Source organism: Haliotis rubra, unplaced genomic scaffold, assembly GCF_003918875.1.
Source record: "Haliotis rubra isolate DU_JTF1 unplaced genomic scaffold, ASM391887v1 Scf486, whole genome shotgun sequence".
NCBI lineage: Eukaryota > Metazoa > Mollusca > Gastropoda > Lepetellida > Haliotidae > Haliotis > Haliotis rubra.
Genome location: NW_025767175.1, coordinates 569,593 through 585,895, shown reverse-complemented (window position 1 = coordinate 585,895; position 16,303 = coordinate 569,593). Strand labels below are relative to the sequence as shown.

The window sequence follows — 16,303 nt, the reverse complement described above, 5'->3', positions numbered from 1 at the left end:
ATGAAATCCTGAACATGTTTTATACTCTACCCAACTGGTACTGCTGTCTGAGTACGTGATCAATAGACGTTATCCCAGTTAAACTGTGTTACATTATTATTGTTTAAATTTGCTTAGTTGAAAGAACCATAAACGATAACCAAAGGATGATTAGTTACGCACAAATAAAACATATAGCTAAATTACAAAAAATTCTCGTACGTCCGACAACAATACGCGAGATCGGCCATATTGAATTGTCAGGTACTTGTTTACGTTTCGTAAAGTGCTATTATATTGCTTGTAGAGGTGTTATAATTAACCTGAAAAGAATTTCACATGCACATTTCATACACAGAACTTACTTGATTTTCACTGCGAGTTCAGGTGAGGATGGCAGAACAGATCTGTGTCATTATGCACAGTTATTTCTGTCGTCCAATTTTCGATCATGTAATCATTTAGAAACAACGTTGGAAGAACGTGAGTTTATTATGGGCCCATACTCTTTGTCGGAAACAGTATATGCAGTGGAAAAATTTTAGTCAGTGTGCGAGAATATTCTTAACTATCGCACTCGCTTTAGTAAGAAGCGTAGCAAAGCTTGGCAAATGGGTTGGCAAACCCTCAACCTTTACCACAGGTCACGGATGCTGCCACACGAGGTGATATGGAGCCCGTGGTAGGGTGATTAACACCTTTAATAAATCACACACGCACAAGTACATATTTACACAGGCACATTAGTTAGGTGTTATCTTTTTCAATCTCAGGAAGAAGGTGGTAAATTTACAGCTAACTGGGTTAAGTTTAACCCCCGTCTTACTCCAAAACTCCTAAAGTTTCCCCAAACAATAAGATGGATAAGTGTTGAGGCTAGCCATATACTATATATTGGTAGCCTTTATTGCTAGTTGTTGAACCCAGCTATGGTTATAAAATGGATGAACATGTGCAGAGATGCCAAGTAATAACAATTTTGTATAATACTTACAGTTTTGAGGCAACAATTAATTACACCGTTACTCCACCAAATGACAATTTTTGTCGTGTTTTTCACGAATTATTTACATACATATAGTATAATAATAAATACTGTTTATGCAACAGTGAAATGAACCATTCAACAGTAAATCTATACTGACCAAAGAGAAGCATGCTTTCAATTTATGTGGTGTTGAAATATCCATTTCTCAATGAAACAAGGTCCAAGATTTGTCATTTTAAAAAGAACCCCCAAACTGCAATGCCATTTCATCATTCATTTATCTGTTTGTAGACATGAATTTACTTTTCAGTTTCACTCCACTGATTACTTCACAGCTTGAATTAGGGTTGGCAGCTCTAAACTAATTTCAGCTTCCATTTAATAACCATGAGTTATTGATGCACCTCATTTAAATAGATGTGTTTGAGGAATTATTCAAGTATTTCATTCACAGTTTGCACTGAAGGACAATGGTTCGATCAAGTTCAGCCAGTTCAAGGAGTCCCACTCCAGACAAATACAGACGTCGTGATGCTTCCCCACGTTACAGACGTCACTCCTCCAGTGACAGAGAGGACTCACGTCACAGACAAAAAGATGCCATGAAAAGACATAGGAAAAAGAATGGTGCCCACATGCAAAGGGACAGATCACAATCACCTGTTTCAAGGAGAAGTAGGTCTAGGTCACCATATTCAAAGAGAAATAGGTCCAGGTCACCATATTCAAAGAGGAGTAGGTCAAGGTCACCTTACTCACGAAGAAAGAGGTCGAGGTCTAAATCACCTCATTATAAAAGGGAGCCTCGTGGTTCACCTCAATATAACGATTACAGAATGTCAAGATCAAGCAAGAATGATACACACTGGTCACCAGGTTTGCGGAAATCACGATCTAGATCACCTATTTCACGTAGGGAGAGGTCAAGGTCACCTGAGAGAAGTAACCCTTTTGAAAGAGGGCAAGACAGGTAAATTATAGTCTTTGGAAGGATATATATACATTTTACTCAGGTTAGGTAGGACTTGAACCCATGGCTTAAGAGCTGCTGTGACTTGACTCGATAACATAGAATGTTGATCATCTTTAGGGCTGACCAGAGATTGATAATTCTCCTGTCTGAGATCAACTACCCGTGAAGGTCCGGGTTAGAATTGATCTTCAGCAACCCATGCTTGTCGTAAGAGGCTGACTAACGGGATCGGGTGGTCAAGCTCGCTGACTTGGTTGATACATGTCATCGGTTCCCAATTGTGCAGATCGATGCTCATACTGTTGATCACTGGATTGTCTGGTCCAGACTCGATTATTTACAGACCCCCGCCATATAGCTGGAATATTGCTGAGTGCGGCGTAAAACTAAACTCACTCACTCACTCTTATATTTACTCACAACAAATATTTACCATTAGGAGGGATATTGATGACTTTGTACTCTTCTTGTTGTCATGGCTAATGTTTGTATTATTTGATTATGATCATAACTTTTGTTTTGATATGATTATTTCATTAGTTTATTTATCTCTAAAACTATTTTTATTGTAGGGAAATGAGGCAGAATGGTTTTGGGGGCTTCCATCACCAGAGCCGTGATCAACATAGCATGCATAAAGGGCCATCTGACTTCATGGAAAGGTACAGCCATTATTATTCATATTGCTGTTGTATATACGTTTTTCGCTCGACTGGACTCTTTCATAGATTACTTTTCTGTTGTTGTAACCAATGGTTCTTCCAGAATACTATGGTGGTGTTCATTTTATGATGGCTGCTGGTGAATGTGCATTGACAATGTACTCATGGATTTCATATATTTTGTTCTTAAATTTCACTTTTGAAACTCATGCTTTGGATTTTCAGTAGTCTTCTTAAACATCATTATATGATGACTGTTGTAGTTCATTGTATGAGGGGCGGTAGGGTAGCCTAGTGGTTAAGGTGTTCGCTCGTCACGCCGAAGACCCGGGTTCGATTCCCCACATGGGCACAATGTGTGAAGCCCATTTCTGGTGTCCCCCGCCGTGATATTGCTGGAATATTGCTACAAGCGGCGTAAAACCATACTCACTCACTCACTCACTCACTGGTATAATGACTGTTGTACTTCAGCGATCACTGTTACATTTCCTGATATGTTAACTGTTGTATTTCCTGATATAACTGTTGTACTTCATGATATGATGACTGTTGTACTTCATGATATGATGACTGTTGTACTTCATGATATGATTACTGTTGTATTTCCTGATATAACTGTTGTACTTCATGATATGATGACTGTTGTACTTCATGATATGATGACTGTTGTACTTCATGATATGATGACTGTTGTACTTCATTGGTCTCTGTTGTACTTCATGATATGATGACTGTTGTATTTCATGATATAACTGTTGTACTTCATGATATGATGACTGTTGTACTTCATTGGTCTCTGTTGTACTTCATGATATGATGACTGTTGTATTTCCTGATACAACTGTTGTACTTCATGATATGATGACTGTTGTACTTCATGATATGATGACTGTTGTACTTCATGATATGATGACTGTTGTACTTCATGATATGATGACTGTTGTACTTCATGATATGATGACTGTTGTACTTCATTGGTCTCTGTTGTACTTCATGATATGATGACTGTTGTATTTCATGATATGATGTACTTCATGATATGATGACTGTTGTATTTCCTGATATAACTGTTGTACTTCATGATATGATGACTGTTGTACTTCATTGGTCTCTGTTGTACTTCAGACGGAGACAGGAGAGGGAACGTCTGGGAGAAGCTGGTGTACCAGAAATATGGAGTAGTTCCCCTACACATGTTGAAAAGTAAGTCTGTCTCAGTGATATCCAGCCATTGTTTTGATTTCCTTTCCTCATAATGCCTGGTTCGATTCCCCACATGGGTACAACGTGATTCCTATTTCTGGTGTTCCCTTTTGGTAATGTAATATTGCTGAAAGCTATGTAAAACCCAGTCTAAGTAAACTTAGGCTCAGTATTATTCGTTGCACTGCTATACTGAGTCTAACAAAACCTAGTAGAAGGTCGTGTCAGCTAACCTTTGAGCGACCTATGACCATCCCATCAAACGCGAGACGGCCGAACGGATTTAACCAATCAGACAACGACTACTTGTTAGGCTTCAGCGGGACTTACAAAACGGTTTTTGAATTTTCTCTTCCTTGGTCGCAGACACTGATATATCAACAAACGAAAGTCCGCATAATTTTCGCGGATCATTGGATGTCAATCTCAGTGGCACAACATATTACCAATGTCAACTCCCTGGGGATCATCCAACTCTTGCAGCCATTAGGTGCACCAAGTTAATGTGGCTTTCCTATCCTAATGAGGTACCCATTCACAGCTGGGTGGTCCGGGACACGTAGTCACAATACTTTGTCCAAGTTTTACTGCACATTGCTGTACAATGCAGTTTGTCATTCCAAGATTTTGTAACCAGGGTCTTAGTAGTGTCCGTGACTTGTTTGGTCTAGCGAGCTTGACTTCTCAGTAATATCTGAAAAACAAAAAGCCCTACCCATCTAGTGTAGTAGTTGTAGGCACATCCTGTCAATTTTGTAACATGGTGTTAAAAAATAAGCATGAAAAACAATTGACTTTTATGAAAACCATGTGAAAAAAACACTCCAGGGATATCTAGTAGGGCTGCAACGATTTGCCCAGACCTCGATTCGATTCGATTTTCGATATTGAACCCTCGATTCAATCATTTTCGATTCAATTCTTCATACAAGTAAAAAAACATCACATTTCATTAAACTCCCAGAGTCGGCTTTTTCAGCGTGAAATCCATCGTCAAATTGGCGATGTCTACTAACAACAGTTCTCACTGGATAATTAGCCCGGCGTCAACCAATCATGTTTCGCCTTATTTCAGCACTCGAAACTGCTTGAGTTGGGGTCAAAATTATGTTCTTGCTGTGTGGAAATAATTTAAATAGGTATTCAAATACCAAATCAAAATAGTGATGGTTATCGAAAATCTAAACTAAGGTGTCAGATTCGATTTTCGATGAATCGAACCAAATCATTGCAGCCCTAATATCTAGATTCCAGTAGTATAGCAGCTGACATCAAGGGCCTAATGACCTTCCATGACACTGCATCATTAAATGTGACGTGATGTACATTTTTGTCTTCTTTGTTGAAGATGACCTGTATCAACACATGATTGGGAAAAAGAGTTCTTTTGTGTAGAGTCATATTAAAATAGATGTTACTCATATGCTCTTAAGACTTGGTTTAAACAATATTTATTATTCAATACAGCATGTGCATATAATGTAGTAAGGAAATGGAGTGGATTGGCAAACAAGCCTGAGGCTTATATCAATGCCTTTCCACATGGTGCAGAATATACAATGAGGGTACACTACATATTACAATATATTAACACAAATATACACAACAAAAATAAAATATAAATTATAGAGCATGGAAGATCGATTTTAAATACGAAAAGATAGTAGATATTAGATGTGCGGAATCAAGTGAAATATTACAAATTTTCTTAACATGTAGGTACTTATTTTTATGAAATAATAACTTAGGTGGTGGACAGGGAAAAGTGTCTTCTTATTCAATTTTAAAGATTAATCATCGCAACAGGAAAGAATAAAACTTGGAAAGACTTAAGCCTTAAGAGATTGTAATACCCATTGAAACTCCCACTCTGAGAATAACATGACAGTTATGTTTGTGATGGTTGAAATGTCATTCTCGTCTTCACAGGTTAATTCTGTAGTGTTTGTACTTCAGCTCTGACAGTGACGAAGCAGGACGGAGGAACAATAAAGCATCCTCGGACTCAGATTCAGATTCTGACAGCAGCTCAGAAGGTAGGTTGCTATCTGATGGACTTGTAGCTCACTCGGATATAAAGACAAATAGATTTTAGGATGTCTAAAGTCTACAGTGTGTGAATCTGTTCTTGCTTTTCTTAGCATTAGGTGGTATCTATGCAGGGCTCGATTTTAGCATTTAGAAATTGAAACTGCAAAATGAAACTACACATTTATACCAACTTGACTCCAGTGGTTGTTCATGTTGTGTCGTTCAAAGAATGCAGACTTCATCTGGAAGACAGAATGATGAGGAAGTGGCTTGAAGCAGCATATTTCTAATGATTATACAGTGATTGAATGACTGTTGCTGTTTATGTCATACACATTTCTAATGATGTTCTAAATCATCAAAGCCAAAACTCAAGCATTATACATTATTAATACTGAGTGAGTGAGTGATGGTTTTACACCTCTTTTAGCAATATTCCAGCAATATCACAGCGGGGGACACCAGAAAAGGGCTTCACACATTGTACCCATGTGGGGAATCGAACCTGGGTCTTCGGTGTGACAAGCGAACACTTTAAGTACCAGGCTATCCAACCGCCCATATTTAATACTGAGCAGCAGGTGCAACCTATTTTTGTCTGTGCAACCAGTGTTCACGAATGGTGTTTCAAAGTAACAGGGCATTGGGTCCTGTAAGTTTCAGATGTCTGCCTGACCCATTGAAAATTCACAGGACCCATAGAATAAAATTAAACATACATTTCAGATTGAACATTTCTTATAATTGGTATTGAAATTATTAACAAACATAAGATTTATGAGCAGCAAACAAGTGTCACATGTCACATATAACAACTTCAGTCAAAAACATTGTGAAATATACAGTCAGACACTGGGGCCGGCAGGTTGTAGACTTCTATCGGACTGTTGGCGGAATTTGTCAGAGGGTCAGACGCTATTCGTGAACACTGTGCAACCAGGTTATTACCTTGTGCAAGTAGGTGCAACTAGGTTTCATTTCCTTAAGTCTAGCTCTGCTTTTATTTGCTAAACATTAAAATAAACTGATTTGGGGTTTTTCAGAAGATAGAAGAAAGAAGAAGAAGAAAAAAGAAGAAGTCCAGCAAGAGTAAGAAGCACAAGAAACACAGCAAGAAAAGGTCAGATTCAGACAAATAGTCAACTGTTACCATGGTAATTGCCAGTAAGTAGAATATCTGAAATTGTGAGGACCAGAAGATTTAATTTTCATCTGTCTTGTAAGGTCTTCAAATCATGTTGTAATTAAGAAATACAGTTCGCTCTACCACCATGTGTAGTGTAATAAAACACACTTTTCGCCCTGAACTATTATAGTTAAAGTATGAGGACGCTTGCGTCCGGGTGCTTTAACGTCATAATAGTTCAGGGCAAAAGTGTGTTTTATTACACTATACATGGTGGTAGAGCGAACTGTATTTCTTTTTCTAAGATGCCAAATTTAATACTTTCTAAGGATAATTACGATTAATTTAAGGCAGAAAACAAACGACGGTTTCGGTGACCTTAATTAAGAATCCTCCCACAGGGCTAACTGGCGCGCTGTTCTATTGATGTGTCTGACCCCTACGTTAAGACGAACGTTACCAGAAACAAACAAATGATAACAGTTTGATGACGGTTTACGTTTGGATTAAATATCTTTGAATTATTTTAATTACATCCGTCATTAACGTAAACCATATGGGGCAATATGAACGTTGCATTTCTACTACCAACGTAAGTTTAGATCAGTACATCCAGATGAAGCTGAGTAGTCAAGCGACATTCCACGATTGCATTGTGGGAATGTAAACATTGCGAAAGTTACCGTGTCGCTGAAAACTTGTGAGTCGAATTGACACATTTTAACCATCGTAAAACATGAACTTAATGTTTCCATCAGTGATGTTAGCTGCGTGAAGCAACTGCAAACCAAAAAACGGGATGCAACGGAGTAGTTTACTGTAGGAGGCCGTACAAGGCGATGACAACTGACATGCATCGTGACGTCGCTTACATTGTGACGTAATGTAAAATGGTTCGATTATGAGGGGGCACACTAGAATGGCGCAGTGACAGGATAACGTCATTCAATTGTTACGTCATCAAAAACTATACCTTTATTGTCTGATAATGGTTTTTTTTTCGATTGTTCTAACCGCTAGGCATCTTAGAATCTGCCATAAACAGTTATGTGATCCAGTTTGTCACAACAGTGTTATGGCTGGTATTCTGGGGCCTGTTTCAGGAGTTGTTGTAGCGCTAAGGTGATCCTAGCTCCCATACCTTTACTTAAACTTACGACTGTCGTAGCATTACGATTGCTTTGTGGAATGGGGCTCTGAATACTGGCTGGAATTCTGGGGTCCATTTGACAAAGCTGTTGTGGCTCTAGTTGATCCTAGCTTCCATGCCTTGACATAGACTTATGATTGTTGTAGCACTACGATCACTTTGTGGAACTATGCTCTGAATACTGGCTGGTATTCTCAGATCCGTTTCACAAAGCTGTCAAATCGCTGAGGCTGTAGCAACTTCAATACCTTAACACAGACTGTCGTAGCGCTACATTCACTTCAGGTAATGGGGCTCTGAATAGAACCCGTGAAGATCCAAGTTAAAATTGATCTTCAGTAACCCATGGTTATCGTAAGAGGTGACTAACGGTATCGGTTGGTCAGGCACGCTGACTGCGTTGACACACGTCACCTTATCCCAATTGCGTAGGCCGATGCTCATGCTGTTGATCACTGAATTGTCAGGTCAAGACTCGATTATTTACAGACAGCTGCCAAATACTATTGCTGAGTGCAGCATAAAGCTAAACTCATTCCCTCACTCAGAATAGATGTAGCTTCGGCATAATCACATAAAGGTAAATGTTTTAAATTTGAAATTATTGTTGAAATTATTTCGTTTAGTTTTCTGTCTTAGCATTCGCATTAAATTTCCCACTCAACCATAGTCCACTTTTCTACTTCCAGTAAGAAAGTGAAAAAAAGTAAAAAGAGTAAAGCGAAGAAGATTGCGAAGGTGAAGAGTGAGGGAGAAACTTCGGAGGAGAGTGGAGAAGATGACGAGGATGTGGAAGCAGTATGGACAGAGAGGAAACGTACGTCTATAATTGTGGTGAAAATATTCCTAATGATGTTAAACCCAAGTCACTTATGCCACTGGCTGGCCGATATGTGATGGTGATTTAACATTAGGCTGAGTATGAATGTGATGATGTATTTCTTTGTGTTCCAGTGTCGGATGAAGAAGGTGAAGACGTGCTGGGTCCTCAACCGTTTGTGGCTGGTGCTGGTGCTAATGAAAAACTGAAGTGAGTTTATGTGTATTTTACCATCATTTTGGAGAATTCCGATATATGATAAGAGGTTTCATGTTTTATGTTTACATGTACCCAAGATCTACCTTGGTAAAAAGTAGAAAATAGAAGTTTCAAAATCACTGTAACCACTTACTACCTGGTCCTGGCACACAGCTCAGGTCACAAATCAGTTGAAGTTAAGCAGCGTCAAGCTCGGACAACTATGACCGTTTTGGCAGTCTGACTCCTGAGAGTTTCTAGGACTTCAGTCCTGCCCCAACCACATGTGATGCATGTGGTCTCACCTTAGGCAAGTGGGTTTGTTCAAATTGCCTCTGTTCACCCAGCAGAAAAATGGGTACCCGGTGGGATAAAGTCTTGTGACTATAACCTTCTAGCGCCTAACAGGCAGCTTGGGTTATCCGGGGTAATAAGAATCAGATTCTGATTAAGCGCCACGAGCAATCACTTGGTGTTTGGAGACTGTGCGCTATAGAAGATGACTTATTATTTATTATTATTATTACCTGTACAGCAGATTTGATGGATGTGTGATTCCAAATTATAATGAGTGCAGGTAACATATATCGAAAGTACAATGTGTTTATCAGCAAAAAAGTGATACATTAATTTGAGACAATGGGCTGAGTATGCAGGTGCTGCCAACATTGGAGATAACCTTGCGTTCTAGACCACGAAGGGGAAAGTATTCTGTATCTGTGTCTTTAGATTGCTGAGACTTGGTTTACCTCCCTGGTTTTATGACATTTTACTTTGTCTGAAATATGGCTGACCTGATTTATTTAATGTTTTCAATGTGTGTGGCATCTGACTACGTGTCAGTTATGGCAGTGTAATCTGGAGTGAAGGGGGCTGCCTCTATACAAACTTATAGCAGTTTCCATTTGATAAATTTTAATTATTCTTGGGGACAGGCTGATGGATTGTTGATCATTGATAAAGTGGTATAGTAGTTAGAGCGTCCGCCTGGGAGAGCGGAAGGTTGCAGGTCCGATCTCCGTCCGCATCATACCAAAAGACGTTAAAATACTTGTTGGTTCCTGTCTGGCGCTCGGCATTAATGGGTACAACAAGGACTGGTCGGCTTGGAGTCAGTATAATGTGTCTGAGTGGTGTATTCATGCTTCACTGCGTCATGGTATCTCAGTGAGTCAGCACTATAAAACCAGCTTAAGTCTGGGCTAGTACAAGCACAATACACACATGGACGTCGTCATTTGAGCAATATACTCTTCAGTACGATGTTAAACCCTTCAATAATTAGCTTTTAAAGTTATGTGTAGACATGTGTCTGTTTGCCTACACAGCCCCAATTTCACGAAGTGATCTTAGAGCTGATGAGATCATAACTCTGATCAAATAATATTGCCTTATGATTGTCATAGTGCTAAGATTGTGTTGTGGAAGGGCATACTTGAGCTTATGACCATGTGTGAACGTCATGGACTCTGACTGGGTATGTCAGATGGTTTGCCTAAAACAAGCAACCGCTTGTTTGCCTAGCATATATTTGCTCATAGAGCCATACAACATACTAACTCTATCGCTCCAGCTATGGCCGAGCTCTGCTGCCGGGAGAAGGTGCTGCCATGGCTGCCTACATCGCTGAAGGGAAACGTATTCCAAGGAGAGGCGAGATCGGATTGACCAGCAACGAGATTGAGGGCTATGAGAAGTCTGGCTACGTCATGAGTGGCAGCAGGTGAGACTTTATTTTGTGTTTACCTGTGAAGGTCCGGGTTAGAATATTGATCTTCAGTAACCCATGCTTATCGTAAGAGGCGACTAACGGGATCAGGTGGTCAGGCTCGCTGACTTGGTTCCCAATTACGCATATCGATGCTCATGCTGTTGATCACTGGATTGTCTGGTCCAGAATCGATTATTTACAGACTTTCGCCATATAGCTGGAATAATGCTGAGTGCGGCGTTAAACTAAACTCACTCACTCACTTATTTTGTGTTTGCGTAATTTTTGTAAGGGTTAATTATCCTTGGTTCGGCTAATTAAGTCAGATCCTCTGTATTTCCTGAGTGGAGACTTTTGAATTGTGTCAGTATTTTTTGTTGATCCTTATATCAGCTTCTTTGCACTTATGTCCATCTCTGACTACTGCTTTCTTCGAAATAACCAGAAAACTTTAACAATAAAACAGGGTCATTTGTTCAATCAGTGTGAACTGTGAAGTTGTAATCAGTGGGATGTGGTTGACACAGGGAGGCTTTAGCCTAAACAAGTCAGATCTATTTGTAAGATTAATATCAGCAGGACTGAAGAAGAGTGATTAAAAGCAGTTTTGAAATTCTTGTTGCTAAATCAACATAGTTTTTAAATGTAACTGTAAATTTTTATGTAATTATCTTTCAGACATCGGAGAATGGAGGCTGTCCGATTGCGTAAAGAAAACCAGATATATAGTGCTGACGAGAAGCGAGCTTTAGCAAACTTCAACCATGAAGAGCGTGCTAAACGAGAAGTGAAGATTCTGTCCCAGTTCAGAGAGATGGTCCACAAGAAGATTGCTGAGAAACAGTAGTGTCCAGTCTAGTGGTTGGCTGTTCATTCATTAAATTCTGAGGTTAAAGGTCCATGATCCCAGCACTGTGACAAGGTCTCCTGAGATAATGAACACTTGTAAAGAACGTAATCTGAGATTGGGAAAAAAATATGCAGTGAAACCCTGTGAATCAGAAAAAAAGCAAGTTTTGATGATGTTATGGCATCAATGTGTACCATATATTTTAACAGAGAAACTGTTGATTCAGTTATTTCGTTCTTTGATTATCCAGTGTTGCCATTCAGTTCTGGAGATACCCTGGCGACATAGGTGGCCATGTCGTCTAAGGTGTCAGCTGTTCTCCCTTCAGAGTTGCCTCCCTTTGGCAAGCCAGAAACCTGTGATAATGGATTGTAAGTTTCAGTGTTTGTAAGCACCATCCCCAGGTTTGTGAGCTTCACCAAAATGGTATTAATGTCATAGACCTGTATCACTTCCTTGTTTTCTCCAACATTAAGTTACCATTCACTTGAATACTGTTACCCGTGAAGGTCCGGGTTAGAATATTGATCTTCAGTAACCCATGCTTGTCGTAAGAGTCGACTAACGGGATCAGGTGGTCAGGCTCGTTGACTTGGTTGACACGTCATCGGTTCCCAATTGCACAGATTGATGCTCATGCTGTTGATCACTAGATTTTCTGGTCCAGACCGCTGCCATATAGCTGGAATATTGCCGAGTGCGGCGTAAAACAAAACTCACTCACTCGAATACTGTTCAAAGCGACTCACTTATTTGCCACCATCGATTCATTTCAGAAAGTTTGATGAAGTCACTCCTGTTTTTGATTTCAAGACATCATGAACAGGTAGTTTGAACTGTGTTCATATATGGCAAAATAATGGCTGGAGCAGTGACCAAAGTTTCATATCAGAGAGACTTATTGGTATTAACTCATTGGAAACTAAGATACTCAGTATTATGCTTTTTCTGTAAATTATCATATGTTACAAACTGCTGACTAAGCAGAAATTGTAAATGTATTAATCTTTGCATATTTACTCTTAATCTCAGCAGTGTATGTACCAAACAGCACTCAGCAATTTAGATCTCCAGTTGAAAACTGCCTTGTGAAACTAAGGATGATTGATGAAGTAAAATCTGACTTTATCCTTTAATAGCTATAATATCCTTGTCCATTTGTACATATGTTTATGAATATATGCTATATTTTGCAATGTAAATATGAAATTATGATCATTTAACTGACAAAAATAAAGACTACATCTCCCCATGTTGCTTTCCAATCGTGTGGAATAGATCTGATTCGTCATTACGTTGTCCATGCTCTGCATCACCCTCTCCATCCTTTCAGGTTTTACGTCAGGATTTCCTCAGTCACTCAGAATGATGCGAGTTTAGTTTCACCCCCCATTCTCACAAAGCTGTATCTGCCCCCGAAATGCTTTACCCACTATGGATGGCATGGCTCGCCCTGTAATTGTCTCTTGGGCACACACTGAGGATATTATATGAGTGTCCATGTCATACTATGTTTACGACATGAGTGCCTAAATGGTGTATTTCCCAAGAGAGGGCGAAAATATTGGGGTTCATATTTTTCATACGAGGCCCTAGGGCAATACCGGGTATATCACTTTGTCATTGTAAAGTGATGTTTCTTTTATGAGGTTGCGTTCTGCATGCAGCAATGGCAGGCTTATGTTTGGGTTTATTTTCCTCAATTTGACGACTTCAGTGATAAATCTAATATTATATTCGTGCCCATATCATACTATACTATACACTGTTTACAACACTCGCTCGGGAAATACCAACATTTAGTGTCGTAAACATAGTATGACATGGGCACTCATATAATAATCCTCTATTCATGTACTCGACAACAACAAAAAGAAACCAAAGACTCGGTACGGATGTTGATCAGACTTTTACTTTCACCAGTCAGCTTGAACAGTGTAAAAAGGCGAGCCATTAAGCAGGGGCCCGTTAATACTGAGTGCCAACTCAGGGTGAAGGTCGGTCCGCTCGCCGCTCCTCACGTCATCTCATCACAATCTGTGTGTACACACATAAATACAGGTATAACATTGTACAAGACAATACACTGTACAGACACTCAACAGGATGATCAAATGTACATCTGTAAGTACAGCTGCCTTTCCGGACAGTTTATTGGCTTAAATATACACAACACTGCTTACATCCATTCAACATTGTTACACCTAGACTTGCACTGAAAGACGATCAATACACACAAATGTATGTACAGTAATAGATACTCTGCAGTTATCTCACACAGCAGGCCAGCAGTAACTGCAACCTGTAAGCTAGTCTTGGTAACTGGTTTACAGACCTTAAAATAAAAATATGAATAATTATACATCCTGTGTTAAGCTTGGCTTCTTAACACCAACCTGATAAGGTGATTAATTGTATTTTTGGGGGTTAACAGATCAGCTGACATAAAAATTAGAGAAAGGAAAATAAATTTTCTAATGGTGACAAATCTGCTGATGGTATTAAAAAAACATACATGAAATATCTCTTCAACTGGTTTGTTTTGAAAAGCATTCATCACAAAATATGCAATTCTTGGTTAAGTGGGGTTTTTTCCATTGCAGTTTGAAGTGAGGAGACTAACATGAGTTATGGCCCTTTGATTTGAAATATCCGATCTTTTAAGCAGGAACGATCATGTGCCTTGCTCGAAGTACTAACTTCAGAAAGTTTACGGAGATTTGTGTCAAATTATTTTTGACCACTGACAAATTTGCTTATTTGAAGACAATTGTTTCATCATGTGTATGTTTAAGGGATAAAATGATAATTGACGGGCCTAATGTTACATTATATTGTGACTATCAACCAATGAGAGAAAACAAAACCATGATTAACAATATTAAAGCATTCCTATTCTTCCATGACAAACCAGACTGGCTTGATAGTTATTGGCAAACATATCCAGCAAAAAGATAACATAAAGTAACAGTCTGAACAGAAGCAATACCCTGGTATGAGTGGCTACGTTGTCAACCAATCTCGAAGGTTGTAGGATGTGCCTTACATCATGCCATACAACCTAAAGAACTGCTTGACAACAGATTTATCTTACTGACATTCATTCCATATTTCAGACAGGACAGGAATATATAGCTGCAGCTTAAGTCACCAAGACTCGACCCTTCGAACCATGTTCCTTTTCTTTACTCAATGCATTTGGATAAACGAGTTCATTTTGGAAACTCAACCAATCTGACACAAGATATGATTGTTATCTGAGAAAATTTCATAGTGAAATTTGTACTGGGAGTCAGTTGCAAGGAAAACAATAGCCCTCTCCTTAGCCAATCAGAAGCCAGTATTTTAATGTAAAGTAAATGAACTTGTTTGAGCTCTTATATGTCCTTGCATGATGCCTGTACTCCAGATTGCAGATTCCGGTGTTATTTGTTAGCATTCTATTACAGATTGGGATCAAACTTTGTGCAATCTTTCAACACTACCACCAACAGAAACACAGCCATGAGAATACATCTTGCTACACAGCAAGAAAGTACAGAGTTTTGTTGTGGGGTCAAGAGGACTCGCAGTTTTTAACTTTCAAGGCTCTAACAGGACTGACAGACTGACTGAGTTTAGTTTTACGCCGCTTTTAGCAATATTCCAGCAACATCACAGCGGGGGACACCAGAAATGGGCTTCACACAATGTACCCATGTGGGGATTCGAACCCGGGTCTTCGGCATGACGAGCCAACGCTTTAACCACTAGGCTACCCCACCACCCCGGCTCTAACAGGTAAAAACAAGGGTCCTTTAAAGTAATGAAATAGTATAGTGTACTGAAACATGAGACCTAGTCGTAATTATATTTACATCAGGAATGGGCTTCATAAATCAAACCCAGATCTTTGGCATGACAAGTGAATGCTTTAATGACCAGGCTATACCACCCGCCCCTTGTTCTGAACATTACGCACTCAATGTCATCAAATTATATACCCATTATATTGACATTTATGATCCCTAAAACTTTTGTTCAGTTTGGTTTTCAAATATATGTGAAACAATGAAGCACTTAGTGTAAATATTCTTTCATTTTCCTTTGTTTAAATGAAGTTGTGCTGTAAAGGCCAATGGGAGACAACTTCTGAGCACAACAGTTGAAGCACTTGAAAGATTGGTTTGTTTTTGGTAGAGGTCAACCCATTTCAGAGGTAAGTAGAGAAGACATTTCACACCTAAAATGAAAATGGATTATATATGCAAAAGAGACTTTTCAAAGAATACTTCTCCACTTTCGACAATGGTATTTTAGTTATCAATGATACACAATCTCTTGGTCGAACATGCTTGGCCCAACTCAGATTATTCATTTATAATGCAAATATTTCAACCATATTCATTGGCTGAGAAGAAGTTATGTGTTCAACACAAACACATTTTGCTTGATAATCTAACGTATTGAGTTCAGTTGCTAACATTAAAATTGAAATTAATTGGAACCTGGCAGTGGTATGCTTCAAGCCACAGCCTGGCAGGATTTTCCCACCTTTGACATGATTCTCTGACCATTGACCAGATTCTCTGACCATTGACCAGATTCTCTGACCTTTGACAAGATTCTC

The 16,303-nt window shown here is 39.2% G+C and overlaps 1 protein-coding gene across 1 annotated transcript; it reads left to right on the top strand.

Moving 5' to 3' along the window:
• The first annotated feature begins 192 nt into the window (after positions 1–192).
• LOC124291221 (NKAP-like protein) lies at positions 193–11,920 on the top strand. Its single transcript, XM_046728164.1, has 10 exons — positions 193–243; positions 1,422–1,937; positions 2,513–2,602; positions 3,731–3,808; positions 5,765–5,844; positions 6,883–6,959; positions 8,805–8,932; positions 9,070–9,145; positions 10,707–10,856; positions 11,523–11,920. Exons 3-10 carry the CDS (start codon positions 2,527–2,529, stop codon positions 11,689–11,691), a joined length of 834 nt encoding a protein of 277 aa, XP_046584120.1. The 5' UTR covers positions 193–243; positions 1,422–1,937; positions 2,513–2,526; the 3' UTR covers positions 11,692–11,920.
• The last annotated feature ends 4,383 nt before the right edge of the window (positions 11,921–16,303 follow it).

Coding starts and splice junctions, on each gene's coding strand:
- LOC124291221 (XM_046728164.1), top strand. CDS start 2,527: ATGGTTTTGGGGGCTTCCATCACCAGAGCCGTGATCAACATAGCATGC. Junction 3,809..5,764: donor TCCCCTACACATGTTGAAAA/GTAAGTCTGTCT, acceptor TTTGTACTTCAG/CTCTGACAGTGACGAAGCAG. Junction 6,960..8,804: donor AAGAAACACAGCAAGAAAAG/GTCAGATTCAGA, acceptor TTCTACTTCCAG/TAAGAAAGTGAAAAAAAGTA.